At 34.7% G+C, this 24210-nt stretch overlaps 1 protein-coding gene across 9 annotated transcripts in view; it reads right to left on the bottom strand.

The window, feature by feature from the left end:
- AKAP6 (A-kinase anchoring protein 6) overlaps window positions 1–24210 on the bottom strand; it is a 322400-nt gene that overhangs the window by 127720 nt on the left and 170470 nt on the right. For all 9 annotated transcript variants that reach the window (XR_005565501.1, XR_005565502.1, XM_039386513.1 and 6 more), the window contains 2 exons: window positions 7352–7500; window positions 1481–1601 (listed from right to left, as the gene is read on the bottom strand). Coding sequence is in view for 7 of the 9 variants with exons in the window: in XM_039386513.1 (XP_039242447.1) it covers window positions 1481–1601; window positions 7352–7500 (270 nt within the window). In the remaining 2 variants the exon portion in view is untranslated. The remainder of the gene's footprint in view (window positions 1–1480; window positions 1602–7351; window positions 7501–24210) is intronic.

Below are 24210 nucleotides of genomic sequence, written 5' to 3'. Positions count from 1 at the left end.
TACAAGCTGGCCTTATATAGACTGGCACTACGAAAAAACCTTATTTTAGGTTCACAAGGCACTTTTTACCCATTTCTGACATTTTTTATTTCTGAGTCCAGCCAAGGCCAGGACTGTTAATGCCTGATTAGGCATGATGAAGCACTTAGAAAGTTAGGAAAAAGACATTAGAAAAAACAAGAAAAAATTTCCAAAGCAAGAAATGGAGGCTAGTGAATTAAGCTCACTTGCAGGCTAAAATAGTTGGGATCTGAACTATATTTACATTTATAAACATATTTTAACTCAGGTGACAACCCTTTCTCACTGGGTATTTTAAATAAAAGTGTCAAAATAAGAAAGAATAAAATTCAAGAAGACCATCAAGAAATTAAGATGCCAAAGCAAGAAAAAATATATTATATTTAAGAAATTATCAAATCATGCAATCATAGAAGAAACAAAACAACTTCTATTTGACCTTGAATGTACCATTTATTTGATAAGAAATAAAAAAAAGCTAGAGGGTAGTTGTTTCTTGTCATTATAGTGTTGCTGATTCTGTGGTTAGTTATTAATTTTATTTTTTATGATTCACAATCTGCTCTTTGAAATATGCCATATGCTCAAAGCAATTCAAGGATGACAACTGTCAGAATTACTCCAATAAAAATTGCCTAAATGAGGAAGATTTACTGCAGCCTGATATTTCTGTCGAAAGCCCCTCCTTTCTTTCCCCCACCACCCCTCAGACCCGCAGACTACAGCTTCTCAGACACACAGTGAAGCCTGAATCAATTTTCGGATCAAATCACACATTTTGAGGAAGTTCTTAAAAGTACTGTCTGTCTAAAAGAAGTGATAAAGCTTCTGGGTTAAGGTTGCTATAGCAAATAAGAGAAACCATGTGTGTGTTTTGTTATCTGTATGTTAGAATTAGACCCTATAAGTTCACCCTGCAAGTTCATAATCATGTTCTTCAAATCACAACCAAGTGTGAAGAGTTAACATGACAATGTCTACTTTATGTATAACTAATAAAAATTAAATTGGAAGAGTCCTGTATCCTGGCAGCAGCAAACCAAAATCAAGGAAAATGTCTTTCTTTCCAGATGAGGTCTGAAAGGTGGATAAAAATCCAGCTGAAAGCTCCAATCAAAACACATTTTGTTAAATGTTCCCATTTCATTTTTTTCCTTCATTTTGTTTCACTCTATTTATTAATGCAGTTTCATTTATTTCTATTCATCTTGAAGACAAATCTTTGTCCTTCTATAGAATTACACCAAATAGAATGTGATAAAGGGAACTTTCTTGCAATTATGATGTCGGTGCAGCCTGTCAGCGCACAGGGGATGGAAATGAGGTTGGAGACAGGGAAGGGAATTCTAATAGACACCATGATACATACAATGAACGCAGCGATATCCTGTGAGAGAAAGACTTGTCAAGCTAATCAGATCTTCTATAGCTAGGTAAAGGCAGTTATGGTAGCGCTAACCTTGTAAAGATGCTGCTGCTGCTCCTCTGACATCATCAGGTCATGGCTGTCCATCACAATGGATTCCATGTCAATCAGCCAATCCCAGAGCTCCTGGTATTCTGAATCAAAGTCCAAAAGGCTGTAGATAAGGAACAAAATGTATTATGCATAAATACTGTGTAGTTGTTAAAATCTTGTATTAGAATAATATATTCTTGAAAACTCATGATGTTCCAAGTTATATTTCTAAAGAGACATTCTGTATTTATACAGAGTGGATGAAAATGAAAACTGAAATCCAATTTAAGCCAGTGCTATGACCTAAATTCAGTGGCTGATGCCAAATCCTGACAACTGTTGGCATACTGCATTTGCTTCAAGAATTTTGAAATACAAATCCCCCATAGATGCTGTTTAATGGTTTTATATTGCAGATTTTATATTGAGCTAATTTTGCAACAATCATCTTGATATAATTCATATGAAAATATTATTTACATAAAAAAATTACTAAATTCATTCAGCCATCCCTCTGCTGTCTATCTGCCTATGTCTGTAAATATCCTACATTTATTTTCATGGATGAGTAGCTAGCATTTCAACTTAACACCTTAAGATAGGCTTGAGTGAATATGGTAAGCCAGTGAGAACTAAGGCCAGATACAGTATTAGACAGGTGTTCCCTACAGACATGTAAGAAACAAAGGTAAGGACAGGAAGTCAAAACAATGAATCCTTGAATAGCCAGCAATCATTAAAATTCAAAGGAGGATCACTACGGTTTTCAACAAAATAAATCATTAGAATAAGGAGCTTAAAAGGATTAATGTGATTCTCTATTGAAAGCCTAGTGAATAACTAAAGCATAGATTCTTCTAAAACACTGTGATACAAGACAGACGGTATATGGTGAAAAACTGCACATCCGTCAAAAAGATACCTCTTGAAAGGGGATCTTCAAACTTACAAAATTGGAAATAGCAAAAGCCTTGCCAGTAGTATCAAAAAACTCCTATATTGATTGAAGAATAGTGCATGTCCACTAAAGCTAATTTCTCCAATTATTAACAACTTTTTAGCAACTCCAATAAAAAAATTAGCAGTGTTTCAACAGAGAAACAATAACCATGTTTTTAATATTATTAGTACTATCACAGTTTCAGTTATTAACTAGAGTACCATATGCATGGTAATTTTGAAAGTCTGTAGATAAAGTTGTGACAAGTAGAACTGTCTTTCTGCAAGAAAGCAGGCAAGAGAGAAGAAAGCATTTTACTTCTTTGGTATTATTTTCAATGAATTGACAACAAAGAAAGTATTGTATAATGCACAAGTGCTGATTCCTGCTTGTGAAGTAACTCTCTAGTTTAATCCACTGTACTTAGTGTACTTTTACTCAATAATTTATGAGATGCACCAACTTAAAGCTGCCCGCTGCCCTGAGAAGGTACACAATGTTACTATAAAGAAAGAAGAGCAAGCATCGAAGGGCAAGTTACCATTGCTGAAATATAATAGTTTCATTTGGAGTTCAGGGCTTTTCTCCTGTTTCAGGAGGTATTTGACTCAGATATCATTTTGAAACTAACATAAAACTTAAGTCCATCTTGAATGGCATATTTGGCAGTGATACTGAATCTTTATCCCTTCCCCAGAAAGCAGTATAACCATTCTGTGTCTTCAGTACCTACTGCTCCTTTTCTTCCCTTCCATCTTATCCAAATTATTCAAAGTCATAAAACTGACAGGCAGTTATTAAAACATATGTTTTATAATGTAAGATGCTAGATTTCATATCATATAAATCAGTACAGATTCAGTTGGACTTGGATGGTTTGGACCAATGAAATACCTAAATTAAGACATGAAGATGACGTGAAACAAAGCCTACATCCATCATTCATGATCTCTTGCCCAGAATGGGATGAGATGCCTTTGGAAACTGCATGAGGAAATGCACTTGGATTTTACTATAATAGGCAGAAGATGTGCTGGATCCAACCACCTGCTTTGTGTCTAAAGAACCACATCTTAGTTACAGTCCAAATTAGTCCATCTCTTAGTGTAACAGAATGAACCAATTCTTTAAAGAAACAGAAAAGCACTTTTCTTTGACCTTTATAAAACCCAGATAAGCACTAGAAAACAGCTGAACATTTTGATTTCAAACTTTTGTTCTAAACAGGAACTCAACCCAAAACAAAGGGTGAGACAAACAGGATTCACTGGAAAAAAAAACAGGAAGGGATAAAAGATACAGTGGGGAATTTTTTTTCCCATAATTGCTTATTCTCTCCTTTTTTTCTTTTTTAAATGATGTAAAATAAAGTAATCTGGGAGCATTTTTAAGCAAACCGTCTATGGCAGTTATTTGCCTGAGTCTGAAGATAGTGTAGTCAGCCTACAAAGCATCATCAATATATTTTTTAATATGAATGCAATATTTTTAATGGTTTTAAAGTATCTCCAATATATATATTAAAAAAGCAGCTTTGTTGCTAAAATTAATGCCTTGCATCTAAAAGGATGAATTTAGTGATTGCTATTAAATTACTATTTGGAAGAGGATGCAAGTTACTAAGCTGTTAAAAAGATATTCAAAAAATCCAGAAATTGTAGGATCAGTGAGAGGTTAAGATTCAAATGTACCTGTCAGTATTTTTGTGATAGATTTTTATTCAGAATCTACTTTTTCTGAGCTTGGTAGATTTTTTTTTATTTTGCCACAGGCAGAACCAGGGAAAGCATAACTTCTGAAATACTGATGTGTGTTGCAGCTGCAACACATAGCAAAGATCTAATTTTGGTTGATTATCCAAATCCACCAATTGCTAAAAAAGAAATAAATTAGGTCATCTGTTTATAGAAACAATAAATCCTCCATTAAAAGTACCCAAAGATTGCCAACAAAAAAGCTATAATATTAGTTAAATGGCAGGTAAATACAACTTCCTTAATATAGGTTTTTTGGTTGATAAGACAAAACCATTAGCTATGTAATAACTAAAATGACACTAAGAAGTATATTTTGTCTTGGTAAACAGGGAATCAGATATGCAGAGTTGCATGTCTAATCCCTTGAACCCTAAACATATTTCTTAAAATGTGGACATCAATTTATTATTTTGAATGAAAATTCATGAGCACCTTTCTCATGAGAAAACCAGTTCGTCTGTGGCATTAATAAATAAAAAGGAATGTGAAGCTATTTCCATCAGCCTCTTTCTCTATGTTTAACATGCACTTGCAGTTTGTAGTATTTCTTTGATGGCATAACTCACATGGTATTTAGAAGTACTGTAAACACACTGCTATGCCTACCAAAAAAATTCAGCCAGACAAAAAGTTCCTTCAAGTTTCTGGGTCATAATTTTCTGGAACTCTTCTCACATGTTTTTATTAGGAAGATATAGAAGAAATTGGGGTTTTGACCTTAACAGTTTTAAAATTGCCTTATATTCTGAGCATACTTGAAACCCCCTATAATGCATTTCTCTCAAAGCCTCATCCATGAATGCCCAATACTAGCTGATGACAGACTCAGGATCTGGCCTTCATGTTGTACAATGGTGCTGTAAATAATTGTATCCATATCTCCCAATAGTACCTGTACGAACTCCTCCCCAGTTTTGAGGGGATGCAATATTTCCAGCCAGATTTACTGTAACATTTGGCACCTGCTCTTAACTACTCTTGGCTGCCTCTTGCTGCCTGGCTTGCTGGTGTTCTCCTGCAGTGGATATTCATTTTCTTCTCTTCCATTGTCACTTTAGCCATTTTCATGCAGATACACATAAACCCTCTGTATCGCCGCTTTAACAAGATCACTGTTTTGCAGGAAATCTCCTGGGTTTTATGTACCCACTAGCATCACCCTATTCTGCAAATATTACCCCACCTATCTGAGGTTAGCTATTTCCTACACAAAGTCACCTCTCCCAAATCTCATACACACACATACCCATGTCATATAAAAAATTCTTAATCTACAATTACTCTTGTTCTCCCAGTGGACACTCTTCTTTCTCCAAGGTCAATCTTCAACAACAGCTAATTTTCCCACTTATGCAAATGGCCCCTTCTCTGTAGAGATCACGGTCTCTAGCTACATCATTCTACCATGGAGTTTCTGTCCATGGTTTTTATGCAGTAGGGAAATTTTATATCAACTCTATTTTCAAATAGCTGAAAGGCATTTCCATTGTGCTTGATACAGCACCTCACACTTGTTCAACTGGAAGTTTTTCATCTGAATTCAATCTCCCCTAGTTTCTACAACGGCTGAATATGTGATACTGTAGTGGTCTGACTCCAGCCCTCTGGCCCCTGAAGTCACTGTTGAGTCTCTAAGGCTGGGATGGCCAGAAGGGCCCAGAAAGGTGGCCACAGCACAGAAAAGAAAGGAAACACTAGCAGATGACCATTCCCAGTCCTAAGCATGTAATTACAAGTGCAAACAAGTGCATTTAAGGACCTATTTACTTATCACATATGGTACGTGGAGTTACAAACTGGATTTCTTCACGAAGCGTAAAGCTCTATATCCCCTAACTCTCAGGAAAATCAAAAGTCTGTTGATGACATCCTCCGCAATATTCCAGCCTTAAGTCTTGTTCACATTCAATGGTGGCTGCAAAATTAGATGCTAGTTTTGGACATGTAGCCCTCAGAGTACATTTATATACATATACACACCAATTCTGAACAAATTATTTTTATGGTTGGCACTAGCTGCACCAGCATGTTTGAGAATCTGACAGATTTCTGCATATGTAATCAAGATCTCAGTAATCCTACATAATTAGCCCACATCAATTTTTCTAAAACAGTCATCTTTCTGTATAATAAGAGAGGATGTTTACAAGGCTCATTTACCTTAACAGTCAGTAATTTAATAAAACTGTGTTTCCAAGACCTGAACATTGAGTTAACAATCAGAAAATGAAGTTCTGGAGATAAGGAACTCATGAACACCTTGGTCAATGACTTTCCTTGCATAGGAAACTGCAAGCAAAAGTTCTACTGTATTTACTAGGAAACTTTTATCAGGATGAGGGTTTACCCAAACCATGAGCGCTAGTTGGCTCCTTTGAACTGCTTTTGGCCTACACTATTATGATCTCACAGGTATGTGTTTTATGTTCATTTTGGGGTGCTAGCAGTTGGGAGATACTGTTTTCAAAAGACCTTAAAGAAAAAGTCTTAAGCCAGAACTACAAGTTTTCTTGATTGTGAAAAAGGGAGGGCAGCAAGAAGTCATTTTAGCATATTCCAGTGATCTATTCGTCCAACATTCTTTGTTCAAAGTATTAAGAAAGAGTGCTTTTATATGTACACTTAAATATATAATATATGTGTGTTTACATTAATTAAAAAAAAACAGACTGAAATGGTAAAGTCAAGGAAAAACAGTTAAAATTAATGCTTTCTTGAAGTACAAAACTAGGATGTTTGAACTATAAGTGAATGGCTTCATATTCATATTTCCTCGTCACTAGAAGAAAAATTATTATAGAGGTCTTGCAGAGGTATGAGTACACTATAAAGATTCTTTCTTGGAAGATGCTACGAAATCAAATTGTATAAAGCCACTGGAGGAGAAAAGCCTAAAGAATAAAGGATACATTACATTTTTTTAAATCCAGAAAACAGATTACTATTAAATAATGTTAGGTAGTCCTATGAACAAACCATAATTTGGATAAATTATCCAGAATCCATTATTTTTGCATTCATATATGATAAAAGCAAATATAGAGAGAGAGAGTTTTTCCCTGCCTCTTGGCCTAGGAAAAAAAATCCTGGTTAACTAGAAGTAAGAAAAAGTATATCATGTAAAAAAAAACACAGATCAGTGAGAATAAAACAACAAAAAGAATAGTTCCCTACCCATTACTTCCCACTGTGTGAACTTTTGACATATCAGCAAACTCTTCCTTTCGCTTGCTACTACTGTTGTACTGCTCACTGTACAGTTTTAAGGACATCTGTTCAACAGCATCTCTTTGTGCTTCCAGATAGCATAGCTGAACCTCAGCCTAGAAAAAGAAAACAAAGAGAGGAAAAAACAAAACACAACATTTAAAAAAAAATTCAGAAAGAATACATTTAAAACAAATACTTTTGGACGGCAACAATTTTAACCAAACGATTCACATAATGATTCACATAATCATTTTCCTCCTTGCATGACAGTGAAAAAGGCTGAACCATTAAGTCAGAGAAAAAGTACACCATAATCCCAAATGCCAGAAATTAACTATTTAGGTTTCTATCAGAGAAACTGTTATATATTCCATGAGATGCATAGCCAATCAAATCCTGCTTAAAAATATCTGGACGAGAATAAAAAAGATATTAGGAACTAAGCACTACTAGAACAGGTAGATATATAAAATTACATTTCTTACAGGCTTCAAGACTGATATTGTTGACAATTTGCTTGTGCTTCCTAATTAATGAAAGCCATATTGCTACAGGTATTTTTCTTTCAAATAGTAAGTGTAAATAAACTCTGCTTTCTGGTGCACACTGATTACTCAGCAATTTTAATTGCAAGGAAAAAGCCAATAAGTGAGATGTACTGTTTTCCATCAGACTCTGTGCCTGGCCAGAAGAATGTTGAATAATATTTGACATTATAACTGATTGAATAGACACTTTATTTATTGCAGCTGTGGTAATCAGTATGCTTCTGAGGCTCAGAGAACCAGATGATACAAGGATAAAATCTGCTGTTTGCCACACTTGCCCCTAGGAATAGTACAAAAAACAGAGGGTAGAGTAAGTTCAAAAGCATTGTGACCAGTATGTTATTGTTTTCTTTTAATATACTTCATTGAAAGAAAAAAGCATTACAAATTCTGATAATGCTTCAAAAACGGCTACTGCAGTGTAACTACATACTTTTACTTCCATTAGGAGTGGAATGCCTGCTTAACTATTTGGTGCTATGGCAAGAAAATGCAACGAGAATGGAGGAAATTTTATGTAAGGACTCCTGTATTTTCTGCTGTGGGAAGCCAGGAATTGAAAAGTTTGTTTGTATGCTGACAGCTTGACAGTTGCCAATCAACAGCAGCCATAAAGAGAAAGTAGTGAAATGGCTAGAGAGAAGAAGGGTAATCTGCAAAATGTAGGAAAAGTGCAACCAAGTGAAGGGAAACAGGCACTGAAGAATGTCAGTAGGGAAAGTCTGGAGGAAAGCTGGAATGTCTTTATAAACTAGCAGTTTCCTATATTTGCTTATGCCTTGCCTTGGTGCAATTTTTGCTGAGTAATAATGGAGGCCATTTAGAAATTCAATTTCCTTTTAAAATTTCTCATTCAAACATTTATAGTTTTCTCTTTCAGGTGCTTCTTACAGTGAGATTAGTAATGTTTTTCAGTAAACCCCAAAATGTTTTCGAGAAATTAAAAATCCAAACAAACAAAACAAAAAACCAGAAAATACAGAAATTATTAGTAATTTTCCAAGGAGGTAAAAGATAAAAATTCCAATTAATCCATGCAGGTCTTTAAGCGTGTAAAGAAATGTAATTTATTTAAAATTACATATTTAAAAGGCTTTCATACATACTTTAAAATAATGGAAAATTAAACCACAAAAGGTTACCGATGAAGAAACATTACCTGAATAGAAGACTAGCTGGATGTGTCCAGTTAGAGTACAATAGAAAGGTCTGAGAAAGCTATAAGACTTTTCTGCTTTCTCAGAAACTGTAATTAAAACGGCTGTTTATATAACTCAGAAACGACCAAAGGCAGCAAATAAACATCATCACCTTCCTGTTTCCCTTACACCCCCAAGTCCATTTTCCTCTGAGTTGATAAACAGTCCATTTCTACAGTATACAGGGGGTCCTGAACAAATTTCTTTTTTTTTTTCTGGAAGGATTCTTCATCAGTAAGAATAGTGTTCCAGTTCAGTATTTTGTATTGTCCACATAAGGCTATTAATTTGTTCTTTTGATGTATTCTTCCCAATGAGTTATCCACTCATTGTTTTTATTTTAGTTATAGTTGACATGATACATTCAGTCTAAAGCACTGTTGTCAGTGACCAGTAAATTTCTAAAACAATTAGATCTAGAAACTAAAATCTGTGACTGTTTTAAGCCTAGAGGGGAAATCTTGTGGAAAACTTGAAGTAAAATATTTTCCCAATTTTCAGGGTGGGTTTGTAAATCAAGATAAGTAATTTTCGCTTTTTCTACAGGTTTTGGGTGGGGTTTAGGTTGGGGGTTTGGTGGTTTTTTGGCTGTTGTTGAAATGTACACAACCTCCCAACCCGGTACTCCAAAGAGAGGGAATTCACATGTAGCCTAAACTCTGGAATATCACACATATGAATTAAAATTCAGCTCTGAATTATAAGAACACATGTTATTTCTCAAATAGCACAACTATCCCAATAACTGAGATTTTTTTTCTTGCATTTTCTTATTTGCCTCCCTATAATTTCCTCTATATTTTAAAATAAGAAATTGGAAAAATAAAGGCAGCAGCTTTTCACAGATCTCTCATTCTCTGTTCACTTGCAAAAATATTTGTAAATAGGCAAGTCAATAATGTATACAGAAAACAGGAGAAGAAAAAGAAAGATGAAATAGAATACTGGGGGAAAGGAAACACAGGATGGAAAGAGTAAGTAAATACAGGGAGAGGAATGAATAATAATCCACTATTTCTTCCTCACAAATATAGGACCCTCCTGTACTAAGGATTATAGACTCCATCAACATCATACTCTACGAACCCTGAATACAACCCAGTTCTTGTACATCAGAAATATGATCCCTCCATAAATCAACTATTTTTGTTTTTAAACCCAATTTCTGTCTTCAGTGTTTGTGAACAATTACAGCAACTCAAACTCAGACAGCATACAGTTTCAGATGGATCTCTCTGATTTCTTTTCTGTATGTATTCATCCATCTCACTGTTGTACTTAAGCATTTTTTGGTCCCTGTTATACTGATATCAACTGCAAATCCAAAGAGGCTTTGAAGACCTTGAGTAGGTATTGATCAGTTTAAGTCTCAAAAAAGTACATTCTGCAGAAGCTGACCTAACAGGTACAAGGCATACTATAGAAAATAGTACACTGCACAGATACATAATAAATCTACTGCAGTTTATTTTCAATTTAAAATCTTTACTGGTAATGAAGGACTAGTTTTGCAGTATTCTGGGAGAATAAAGTAGAAACTTTATCAATTGCTAATCAAATATAGAAAAGTTACTTGTTTTATCCTACATTAAATGTGCATTTTCAGATTGCTCTACATATGCTTTCTTATTACTTAACTTTTAAGAACTTAACCTCTATCACAAACACACCTCTATGGACATGGATATCTAGCAAATCCTAAGAAAGTCTACTGGGATAGGCGTCATCCCAAATATAGGTAATGGGAATTGGGTGAGAGGCAATCATTAATTTGCTCTTAATGCCCCATCCCAGAAGTGGAATTCAGTTCCTTCTTTTTTTCTTTTTTTTCCAGAGGATGTACCACATCAGAATATGTGAAAAATTGAACATGGGAAAAAAAAAAAGCCAAGAAATTATACTCAGCAATTGTTTTTCACTTCATGGTCCTCTTCTAAGTGACCATTTTTGCAATAAAAAGGCAATAAAGGTAGTGGTGATGATCCTCTTACACACTTGTATAGATTCTCTACCTACCAGGATGGAGTGAGTTTAAAATATTCTATTGTAAATTAAACTGAGATATTCCCAATAATCAAATGACAAAATGTTCTCATTTTCCTGAACTTGCAGGGTCCAATCTCTGAACAAGACTATGAAAAACCAGTAGTCTCTGCAGGAAAACTGAAAAAAATCTAGACTAGTGCCAAATATTCAGTTCTAGTAATTGATTAAAAATGGTAAATAATTTCAAAGCTATTGTTAGAAAGCCCATTTTCTAAAAAACAAGACCTTATAAATAAACTGAGGGAGCCTGGGGTGCAAAATCTGTTCCTTAAGACTGGCTTTGCATGACAACATAGAATGTCCTTTACTATACAGATCACTACATAACACAAAGGGGTAATCAGTGACAATACAAATCAATGAAAATACATTGCATTTCTTGTTAGACCTACATGTTGGAATGACCTTATTCTGAAGTGGAGAAAGACAAGACAAGGGATAATGGCTGTTACTGTGGGAGGAAGGAGATTGAAAGGTTATATTGTATACAGAGTGTGAAATGAAAGACTTAAAATTTACACCAATGTAAACTGGAGATAGGAACTCAGAGCTAGTGTTGCTCTGCTGCAATTTTTTTTTTATATTGGAATGTACTAAAATAAATATCACTGAATTGGTTTTGAAAGGGAAGTATTTTCAGACACTGTTTCCCAGTGAGCAAAAGTCTTTTGTTACGAACTGTTTCTGTAAGCAAACTATCCAGTGTTTCAAATATAGAAATTATAATACATTCAGTTGAATTTGAATTATAAAAGTATCCTATCTTGCACTATCCTTTCTCTAAAGTTCTGTAAAAAAGCTATACTGCTGCCACACCACACTGTGAGAATTAGTGAGAAATACATAGTTCAGTTCCTCTGCCATTATTTGAACTTCCACTGTTTATGTATTATGTTTATTAAATTAAAGCACAAATTCCAGTTTCTGCCAAACAAGAGGTGGTGAGATGCTCCTATGCAGCATGTAGATTTAGAATAGTAGTTTTATGTATATTTTATAGAAGTGCATACTTAGCTGTCTCATTCTAAAAGGATGCACTTGTCACGGTATATCTTTGCAGTTGGTCAGTTTCTTGAGAAATAAAACTGAGAGCAATTCCTTGCCAGAATTAAGTTGATCAGAGTAGCATTTATGTGGTTAAATACTTAAGCCTTTTTTGTCGCTTTCTGTCACAATATTCTGGCTACTTCTCCACATTGTAAAGTTCTGGAGAAGGCTTTATTACAGAATATGAAAAAGACCCTGGCTCTGTCAGAGTATAGCTACTGAATAAAATTATGGTGAGAAGTATATGCCTCAAAGTATCTTCCGTGGAGATGTAGATTACAGAAAGAGTTCTTCAGCAGGCAAGAGTTTGACCAAAGGCATCACTCCATTCCTACACTGAGCCAACAGGTCTTCTGTTGATGAAAACGCTTAAGGTAGAAGCAGTGCTTCTAAGTCACTGCAGCATTTCAAATGGCATTGTACAACATAATCGTAGGATCATTTAGGTTGGAAATGCCTTTAAGGTCATCAGTCCATAGCTTGGCAGCGTTAGGCTTCTTGGACTTCAAGTGACTGCTTCCACCCTAAGTGTAGGCATTTCTCCCCCCCCCAACATAATTAAAACAGGGACCTTGCTGCTGTTGACTACTTTCTTAGTCTGTTACCCTTCCTGCTTTTGGCTTCCTTGCCTCTTCCATCCTTGATCTTGCACACTCTCTCCAGGACCGAATCAGATTAAAAAATAGTCCTATATCATGAAATATGTTTACTGAGAGCTGAATATTTGAGAGTCCTATTACAAAGGACACACTGTGTTGTGATCATGCAGGAAATTAATTTTGTTAATCAGGGCATGCTTGTTACCAGTAAAAATCTTAGCAAAGTGTTTTTATCATTATAAATCTCAGAAATGCTTTTATATCAGGAATAACTTTATCACTTTGTTTTTCAGTATACTAAAACCATCACAATAACATCAAATCTCCACACAGAACGAGCAGAATTACAAGGCAACAACATTGTTGCATATCAAGGTACTTAAATTCATTGTAGAATTCATTGTAGAATTAAATGTACTTAAATTCATTGTAGAATTTAAGTAACAGCAGTAAAAGCACAGTGAATTGTAGGTCCATCCACAGAAGCCACAAAATGAAATTTTAGACAGGCAGGGTTGTGTTATAGCAAGCAGAACTTCAGGCAGTTCTCAGAGCCAACAGAAATAATAAGGAAAAAAGGGGGGCAAAAAAGCCTGTAAACAACAGCAATACTTTTTTGCAGGGTTTCCTTTGGCTTTCAGAAATACATGACCTGTGACTTCAGGACTATGGAGCACAAATGCAATCAGTAGCATGGCCTCAGCAGCATTGTCCGACCAAATCCATGGAGATGCCATGATCATGCTGTTAATTTAAAATCTAGACCTCTGGTGTCTTAATTCCTGACTGTTCACCTGGCCTTTCATTATGTTCGGTGTAACATTAAACACTACACAAGAGCATGGCATGCCCTGTGCATCAAACAGATCTCAGCTAGGTACACAGAGAAGTTCCCTATATTACAAATACCGAAAAGCATTGAAGAAAAGTATGAAAGGATTAACCTCTTCAGGGACTTCCAAGACTGAATAATTTCTGACAATAGCCGAAAAGCATTGAAGAAAAGTATGAAAGGATTAACCTCTTCAGGGACTCCCAAGACTGAATAATTTCTGACAATAGCCTCCAAAAATTTCCAGGTAAAAAAAAGTTTTTGTAACAATAGGAATTGAACAATTGCCAGGATCTTTTGCTACTTTTCTAGTCTTGTAGGTCTGTATCTCCAGCCTGCAGAAACGAGTGACAGACAGGATGCAAAAGAAGAGATTTTAATAACTGGGAGGCCAGGTGGGGAGCAGGTTTGCTCTGAAAATGGAAAGGGTTGTGGTGACAGAAGAGCGCTCGTCAAAACTATATAGAAGATACAAATTAACAAGGATGCAGATCCAGCCTAACACATCAACATAACAGAGTGCATTTCTTCAAAACTGCCACATGCCTTCCAGCTCCTTCAGTGACACCTCTTCACATACCACAATAACAGTAAGCCTAAACAGTCACATTCTTAAAAGCCCAGAATCTGTCCTATTAAATTAGAAGTTCATCAACATAACCATGGTTTCTTTCCTGTTAGTCAGAGAAAACAATTTATTTTAGGAGGCCAGAAGACAAACATGTTGTACATATAGAAGGCTGAAAAACTTTCTGTGCCAGCCTCAAGATTCTCAAGTCAAGAAGAGGATAGACTAGTCATGCACAGAAAGTTTTTCTTCAATGTGCTAAAATTATAAACTTACTTACTTAAAACCTCCACTATTTACACTGTTCTGATTGTTCCAAACATTTCCTGTGTTTGCATTTCTAGAGCAATGAAGTGTTAAATAGAGATTGCTAAAGAGTCTGCCTATCATCCAATGCACTCATACTTCTAAAAATCACACTCCTCTAAAAGGCTTGTATACCAAACCACGTGGACAGGCAAATCACCTAGCTCAGTCTGTAGGCTGAGCATTCAAAGTGGCCATGCCCTTAAGGTTAGAGGTACCCATGCTCAGAATTCAGGACAGTACACTTGTGCAAGAGAAATTCCAGGGTTCTGGTGCACATTCCTCCTCCCCCAGCCCCGCAGCAGATTGACAGATATATGTCTATGCAAAAACAGTGAGGGAAGGTGGGTCTTGCAAAACCAATACTTCCTATGGAAAACTATCCAACACATCCCAGAAAGGCATGAATGAGCTAATAAAAATGTTATGGCCTTTTCCTTGGAGATTTTGCTCAGAGATCTACTTTGTGCATATTTTGGAGAAATCCCTTTTCTCCCCTTTGGGAGCTGTACTGCCTTACAGTGAAGCAAAACCTGATGAGTTATTTACAGAAAGTGGTTTCCAAGTTGTCTGAATTTTATATATTGAAAAATCTTACTTGGAAACAAATAGAAAATAATTGTTTACTTCTTTAAACTTTCATTCTGAAGTTACTTTAGTAATATGCATTGAGTTTCAATTAATTTTACCATACTATAATAGTATTTCTGGTTTCTTTTGCTATCTTTTCATGAACAGTGATTTTTTTGCATAATTCTGTTATTTATGCTCAAAGGAACCTACAGAAAATGTAGAAATTACTAATAAGAGAATGCCATATTACATAAAAAATAGGAAATATTTTTTTCTGTAATACTACATCATTCGTGAGCACTTTACATAGTAATTATTTTTAGTAGTACATAAACAGCTTGATTTTTTCCAAGTAGCTCCATTTTAAACTTCTATATGCTTGAGAAATGTTTCATATCTATTAACCTAATCATTACAAATACATCTGTAAGTTTCCAAACAACTGGTTCCAAAATTTCCTAGACATATCAACTCACAAAACTGCAGAAGTTTTGATCTAAAATCTACTTCTGATTCAATATTTTGAGTCAAATATTTTGAGAGGTTTGATAGTGTCAAACATTTTCAAGTCAAAACTCCTACACTGACTGTACCTCAAAGACGCTCATTGAATGCTTATTTGACTTGTTCTGAAACTGAAGGTGATTCTTTCCATGCCTAGATAGTCTGTTTGATGTTATATTACCCCTAGAGATTCAAATGTTTTCTTATTCCTTCTTTCTCCTCCTACAGCAAGAAATTACAGGGGAGTTTTTAACAGCTTTTTAGATATTGAGCTATTAATAACGTAAACTTGTGCAATATGAACACAAGACTGTCTCCACTGCAAGATTAAGTAAGAATATTCAGACTGTGAAGTAGGATAAAAACTAAATGTCACTAATTTATTTAATAACAGCAGGGAAATGCAGGCTAAGTATTTTTCTCTGTAGATACTTTTTCCTATCCATATATATGTGATATATATATATATATATATATGTGTGTGAGATATATATATATATATATGTTTCTTTGGGTTTTGAGGAAAATTAGAAGCAGAAAACTAAAAACAGAATTTTGAGGAAATTTTAAAAAATATTATTAGTAAAAATATTAGGAATTATTGTAGCAACAGCAAAACATATAGCTTAATATGTTGATTTGTACAACCACCTTGCCATGTATAAAAAGCAGACACAAGCTGCTGCTCCTTTGAGTTTATTTATGATCCTCAGATGAGGAGCCTCTTTAAGAACCTGACACTTACTGAGGTAGAGGGAACTGTAAAAAGATAACTGTTTTAAACATAAAATATTTGTATTGCTAAGAGGTCAGCTTTGCCACTGCTGACTTCATTGCAATTTTGCATACTATTAAAGCATTACCCGTAATGTTTGTAAAATTTAATTTTAAAGCTATGCTGTTAAAGATGTTTGCTGAATTGTAAGCATCTAGGACATTTGGGAAATTTGCTAAAACTATGATGGTTACAGTATTTCTGCCTTACTTTGCTTTTTATTTAATCCCCCCACAAACACACACTATTTTCTTCCATTTTATGACAATGAATCTCGTTTTAATGTAAGCTGAGAAACTTGAAAAGAAGTATACTACAACAGTACAGTAATGGAGATAACTTTCTCTTTTATTCTCAATATATTTAATTTTGTTAAAAATGTCACTAACTTATTTATTTACTTTTGCTGGAGGCTGAGATCCAATTATACTCCTATAGACTAGAGGTGATGGTTATGATTTTCTACTTCACTCTAATTCAGGCTTTCTCATTAAATCTCACAGCTCGGTAATCATAGTCATCACATTTGTGTTTCAGTGCTGCATTCACACTCACACTCTCTTTCCCTGGATTTCCATCCTCCTTCCCTCACCCCATCCCCCAAGATCTTTATTTACTCCCTGGTAGAAACAGCAAAATTAAAGATGTATAATGTGCAGATACAATCTTTGCTTCCTTTTCTCTGCCAGACTAGCACTCTAAAATACACTTCTTTCGGGAAGTACTGACATTAACTCAGTTACTATAGTACATGAACTACCATTCCACTTTGAAGCACTACAGAAAAGTTGTCCTTAGACGATAATGGAAAGGATAGAGTAACACAGGAACAACAAGAATTACTTTACATACTAATAACAACAATTTAGTTATCAAAACAGTACAGAACAAGCATGCCTTTATAGTATTCTTTAAAAAATTTAGCTTCCTAGGGTTCTAATAGTTTTTTTCCTATGGTTCAGGAATGCACAGTAGCACTCAGCCCAGTGCCTGTATCCTTATTTCAAAGAGAATCATTCAAACCGACATCCACCCTGTCAAGAATCTTGACTTTGAGCTGCTAATGCAGAATAAAAATCAATATAAATTTTGATCATTTGATGAATATTTACTTCTTTCTTTCAAGCCTAGGGATTTAGAATGGAAAACTGCTGAATCAAGTCATTTTATTTTTTTTGTGTTTGTGCCAACACCAATTTACTACCCTCCTGAAAGTTCCTGAACAAGATGTCTCATGTGGCATATGTGTTGGTTTTTTCTGTCAATCATAACTGTGTGCCAGTAGGGAACCATAAACATTTTCCTTTCATACTCTTAGTTCTCCAAAAAGGAATATTTTGATTACTTCCTTGGAAAAGGTAAACTTGTCTTATTTAGAAATACTGTAAAATGCTTATGTCTATTTTTCTAGGACAGCTGCTGTGCCTAAATTGATACTATCCATTAAATATTTTCTTTTCAGTATGAGTTGCCTCACGTAAAGAAGCAGTGTACAATCACTGCAAACAAAGCTTAGCAACACAAAACAAATAAAGATCTATATTGACATTATCACTTCCTCCATATATTTTCTGAAAAACTGCATGAAAATTCTGACCAGTATAATCCACACCAAATGTTTGTGAAAATGAAGGTAGCAGGAGATAAATAGATCTCACAAGCGGGCAATTAAGATGTGACTCTAGTTTGCATTTCATCTTTAAAAGAAATTTACCTTCAATCTCAAAAAAAAAAGCTTATAAAAAAAGTTTATGCAGAGTTCCATAGTTTCCATAGTGACTGGTGTGGGGGTGAGGGAATAGAGAGAAAAGGAAAAATGATGCTTCTAAATTTGAAAAAGACTTAGATTAGTTTAACAAGAACTGTAAATGCAAGCAATTTTCATCTTGAAAAATTTTTTTTATATATGAGTCAGTGGCAGACGGGCTTTATCTTAAGCAGCAATTTTGTTGGTCTCTTATAAATTAAATAAAAGTGGCAGCAGCTGTCTTTTGGGAGGCTGATATAGGCTTGTATAGTCATATGATATTACGTAGACAGATGTTTTAAATAAAATAAAATATTTAGATTGCTAGATACCTTGCTAGATACAAAGGCAATTATAGGATGTCTTTGTTAAATTAAATTTCTCATTCTTTTGAGAAAAAAAAAGGGAATTGTCCTGGAAACGGTACCAACAGGAAATGATTCTATATCTAAAACAGCTGGAGACTGTAACTAATATAAATTTACTTGAAAATAAAAATTCTCTATGCCTCTAGAGATATGCAGCACCATGCAGTAAAACCAGATGTGATAAAATTATTTTTAAAAAGTCAGTTTACATATATATAAAAAATATTAATATATGATCCACTCTTGTAGTGAGATTGCTCAAGGCTAAGACAAAGTAAGAGAACAATTAAAGCCCTAAAATGTAAGAAAAGTGACATTTCTTTTCTAACAATAAAAAATGTCCTTTTTTTCATGAATGTTGCCTTTTCAGAAACATGTCAGACACCTTACTTTGACAACGATTCTAATGTGATAACACTTCATTGCATTACCAAGACAAAATTTAGTGGAAACCTTTTATCTCAGCACTTTAAGGTAGATTTTGATTCATATCTATGTTATATGTGTCAAAGTTCCAAAAATAACTTTAAAAATAAAACCAATATCCAGTGCTCAAATTCCGTAGATACTTTAAGTAAGTATAAGCCTATAAGGGAATTTTTCCAGAGCAAAGACTGCACAACTGGGCCTTATGGGAACACTTAAAAAAATATACCATACATTTTAGCCCATGACTGATGTGACTCAACCAACTTGCTCTTTCCACTCTTGTTGAAAACGTCACAGTATAACAGACTGTATTCTGTGTACTTGTAGTTTTACTCTTCTTCAAGGCCTCTGTTACTCCAGGCCCAAACCTGCACAGCTGATTTGGCTAAAGCACCTAAGGTCTTAACCTATAAAGAAAACACTCTAGGAGGAGTATGAATGCCAAAATGTAAGAATAAGAATTTTACAGTTGTACCACCTTTCAAATCACCATTGACAAAAATCCACCCAAATTTGTATGGCCACCTTCTTCCTTCCTTGTTCCCTAATTGCTCATTCAGGGTGCTTTTTAAGTAATATTATTTCGTAATTTCAACAATGAATTAAACGTTTTTCCTTCTCTCAGACTTAAAAAAAACAGCCCAGGTAAATAAAACCAAATGAAGCGCGCTCAAGATATTGGAAGTGCTATATTAGAGTCCCTATATAGCAAGAGCAGTAAATGGTATTAAAGATTCCTTTCAGAAAGCTTCAGGTAGGATTGCTTTCATTTTTTCCAGTAGCCTTAATTGGCTAAGTGCCTTTGGGCCAACTAATACCCAGAGAGACCTAATCTCAGTAATCTTGTAAATACAATGATTTCAACAGATTTGCATCAAAGACATGACCATTACATGAGATGCTGCCTGTTTGGTGCTGTATTATTTCTCATTTAGAATATAGTTAAAATTGCCATATTAATGCAAGATTTATTATTACAGTGTTCTGTGCTACAAAGGGTCCAACAAACAGAAGATACTTGGCTATTTTTATTACAGTTTAGACAGGTGTTTAAACGGATATGAACAAACATTTTAAATTCAAAAGGAAAAGAAACCAGACTGAGAATAGCAAAATCACCCCTCTCAAGGTATAGATGTCAAAAGATGACAAACGTATGTAAAAAATGTTCATGTCACTACATAATCACAGAATTTAATCTTTTTTTCTTCAACATTAGGAAATATAACTTTATTACAGTTTAGACAGGTGTTTATAACGGATATGAACAAACATTTTAAATTCAAAAGGAAAAGAAACCAGACTGAGAATAGCAAAATCACCCCTCTCAAGGTATAGATGTCAAAAGATGACAAACGTATGTAAAAAATGTTCATGTCACTACATAATCACAGAATTTAATCTTTTTTTCTTCAACATTAGGAAATATAACTCAGATCAAAATAACATATCACAGCATAATAGTCATACCTGCTGCATACCTGACCCATGAAAATGTGACTTTTCTGCAGCTAAAATATGAAGCATATTGACTCAAGGAGCCTGAAGTACAATTACTACAAAAAATATGTCAAGGGAAAGCTTTAATTAAAAGATGCACATTTCCAGTAACCATAAATAAGACAATAATTACATTTTTACGTTATACTGTTAAAGAAGTTGAGTATTACTACATGGGGATTTTGGACACAGATTACGATAGACCTTAATTTGTTTTCAGAGACAAAAGAAGCATGAGTTCTAAACTATCTAATCACTGTACAACATGGTGTGGGACATAGGCTCCTTAGAAGTGAAAATAGCAACAAAAGCATTACACACTGATTAATCTAGACCCAAGAGAGGTCACAAAACGATAACTCAGAAGTCAGGGGTCATTAAAACAAGTATCTTCAATGTAGTTTGGTAAAAAAGTTTTATTCTAATCACACAAATTTCTTAAACAGATTGACTGATACTGTGAGGATACTTTTTGCTTTTGTCATAGCACTAATTAAAATGGAAGAATTAAGCCAGAGTGTTACAATAGAATATTAGAGGTTTTATTAACAGGCACAGGCAATTTATTATATAAAGAGTCAGCATCCATGTAGTGGGATGGTCCAAGGCCTAAGGGTATTTTTAGCAGGAAAATACATAGGTACGGGTGAGAGATCCTCATATACAGGCACACAGGTAATCTTGTGCTTCAGGTTCTCTTTGCTCAGCATGGTTGAAAACTGACTTTCTAGCAGTCTGTTTCCACAGAAGCCACATAGGAATTATGCTTAGAGACATTTTTGCATTACATGTACAAAAAAAAATTTTGTATTTGACTATAAATCCCTATATTTATTCTTCAGCTGTGTGTCCAAAGCAGCAAAAGTTAGTATGCTTTTTTCAGGGATCTTGGTTTCATTGTAACCGAACCATCAGTGTCTTATTGGAGTAGGCTCAGATTAAAAGTTCGAATCTTGGAGCTATCAGGAATAATTACCCTAGAAAGTTGTATGGTAGCAGGACATTATGGTCTTATTTATGGAACTTAGGTAGAATTTCCAATCAGCATGATTGCATCTATTTCTAGTGCTTTGTTAATCGCTTCCTGAAGCTGCTCATTAAAGGCTCCTATGTCAACACGTAATGCTGTGGCGGCTGAAACAGAGATTGGGAATACAATCACATCTCGTGGCTTGGCTGAGAAGTACACTGCAACATTGTGCACTTTATCACAAATGCTGTTTTCCCATTTGATAAAATGCCTTACCATGTCATGGAACAGTGGTCATTTATTTCAGAGGAACAAGCTGAATCTTCACCGTTAAATGCTGGATGTGAGCAAACATCATTCTGTTTTTGTCTCCCTCAACAATGGAATTGCAGTGAGACCTAAGTACAGCAATTTAACATCTCTCTTACAACAGCCACAGAAGTGATGACAGCCCTAGACAATAATCACTTGCCAATACCATAGTACTTACCTACCAACTGTGAAAGCTCTCATAGCTGTAGTCAATAATTGAACCGACCAATTCCACTGTGCTGCATGTGATTGGTGATATTATCCCTTTAAGTGTGTTATTTAAGTTTGCAATGCAGTTAATTGAAACCCTACTAGATGCAAATCAAAAGTTTCAGTCTTAATTGAGATATTTTGAAAATTGAACCCATTGCTTCAGGCAGGTGCTACATGAGATTCCATTAATATAGGTAATTAACATTAGCCTCTGCTTTAATTAACATGCATACTTTAATTAGTAAAGCATTAACCAACATTAAAAAATCTGATCTTCATGCATCACAAAAACTGCAGAGTTATGACTGTGTTAGTTTTTCCAAGACTGTAAATCATACAACATATCAATACTTTTTTTTTTAAATACATCAGATATTTTAAAAAGAGAAATAGACATATAAAATGTACATCCTTGTTTTAACTGAACACAAAACGGTGGGAAATATTTCTTAAGAATATCTGATATATGAAGAAAGCTCACATAATACTTCAAAACTTTTGCCTGAAATTTATAAACATGTATATTATATTCATGTGTGTATCTAGTCAATTCATAAATTAAAATAATTCAGTTGTAATCAGATTCAGTGCTCACTATTAATTCTATGGCAGAATCCAAGACAGTGTTTTCCAGAGCTGGCATTTTAAAAACAAATGTCCTGTCAACAGTACTAGCTTTGCTTTCCATCATACTTGTTTTAACATCATGATGCTCCCCAAAATAAGAAAGCCTGTGACTGCAAACACGTTTGCAAACATGAACTGAATGTTTTCTTGAGTTTGCTAAGAGCCTTAAACATCTTCAAGAACTAGTCTGTTGCTCTGAAACTTTTTGTCCTGCTGTGTCATAAAACTCACTGCTGAGTGCCATCACCTCTGGGATGTCAACTGGGGAACTGAAGTGATACAACTGAGCTGGTTTAAGATCAGCCTGTCTGCACAGCAGGTCCCATTTACAGCTGTACAAGCTCTGTAATCAAGGGAACGTGCACAAGCAAGAGAACAAGTGCAGTTACACTCATGCTTTCAAACCAAATACAGGAATATTTCTTTGATACAAACAAGTTCTTTTTGACTCTGGACTTCTATTTTGCCTCTGAAGTTAAAAAGCATTTAGAAACATAGTATATTCCCAGACATATATAACATAAGGAACTCCATTCAAGCCTGTGTAATTAAATGGCACAGAGCTCCAGTTTAAAAACCCTCTTTAAATAAAATTTAACATCAGTATCTTTCAAAATACATTTCCAAACAGTGCAAAGACACCTTCATCTTCCTAATCCTTTCCTTCTGCTATGTATTTACCCATGTGATCCTGACAGCTTTGCTTTATGGTAAGTTCCACTTCTCCAACCTCATTATTACCTCAAAGAAGATTTCTGATCCACTGCACTCACTTTACTTCCTGTGTTTTCTTTCTCTATACCTTTCTCTATACAGGTGGGACATATATTAATTATTATTGTATAATGCTCATAAAAAGATACTGGATGTTTTGGCTTAAATAATACAGTCAGTTTAACCATAGATCTGTTTCTACAATTTCTGCACGTTCTGAACCTCTACTGCATTTGGCAGTGAAAGGAATGGATGATGTTAAAGGACTACACACTCTATTCATATTGCATCCAAATATCTGCAGATCTCAAAGGCAGCATGTACATGTGCAGAGAAAAGACAATGTCCTTTCTGAAGCTCCTTACAAGTACCACATCAATGTCACATAAGGGCTGTGTTTGTTCCTTTTTGTTAAATGGGAAAGAACTTGAATGAAGTTCAAAGACAAAAAATGAAGACAAAAAATATTCTTTAAAACTGGAAAGATTCACTTAATCAATTTTAAACACTTCTTCTCCATGGGAGTAAATCCTGCATTGTGTTTCATATTCATAGCATCTTAAATGTAAGGCTTTCCAAATTCTGAATCTACAATGCTTCCAGTTAAAAAAATCTAGATCTCTTTGGAGCAATTTGCCAGATTTTGTCAGATTCTGCAGGACATATTCTGGAATTTTGACAGTTCTCCCTGAAAGTAAAAGAGCATTACAGCTAAAAGAAACTTTGTTGAGTGCTTTTCATGGCATGCTGTTGAATTCAATATATTTTATAACCTGCAAAACCACAGCTATACTGAAAGCAAAATTTATAGTTAAAAATCTGTCCTGACTTATATTTGAACAAATCACAGTGATCATGAAATTATTGTTTTCTGTAAAACAACGTGGTGATACTTTTAAAACAGCGATTTTCACAATACAGAGTTATCCTAGGTCTATGCGTAGTC

Source organism: Pipra filicauda, unplaced genomic scaffold (assembly GCF_003945595.2).
Source record: "Pipra filicauda isolate LSUMZ 115617 unplaced genomic scaffold, ASM394559v2 scaffold11_size5308982_pilon, whole genome shotgun sequence".
Classification (NCBI taxonomy): domain Eukaryota; kingdom Metazoa; phylum Chordata; class Aves; order Passeriformes; family Pipridae; genus Pipra; species Pipra filicauda.
This window is presented reverse-complemented; position numbering and strand designations above follow the sequence as displayed.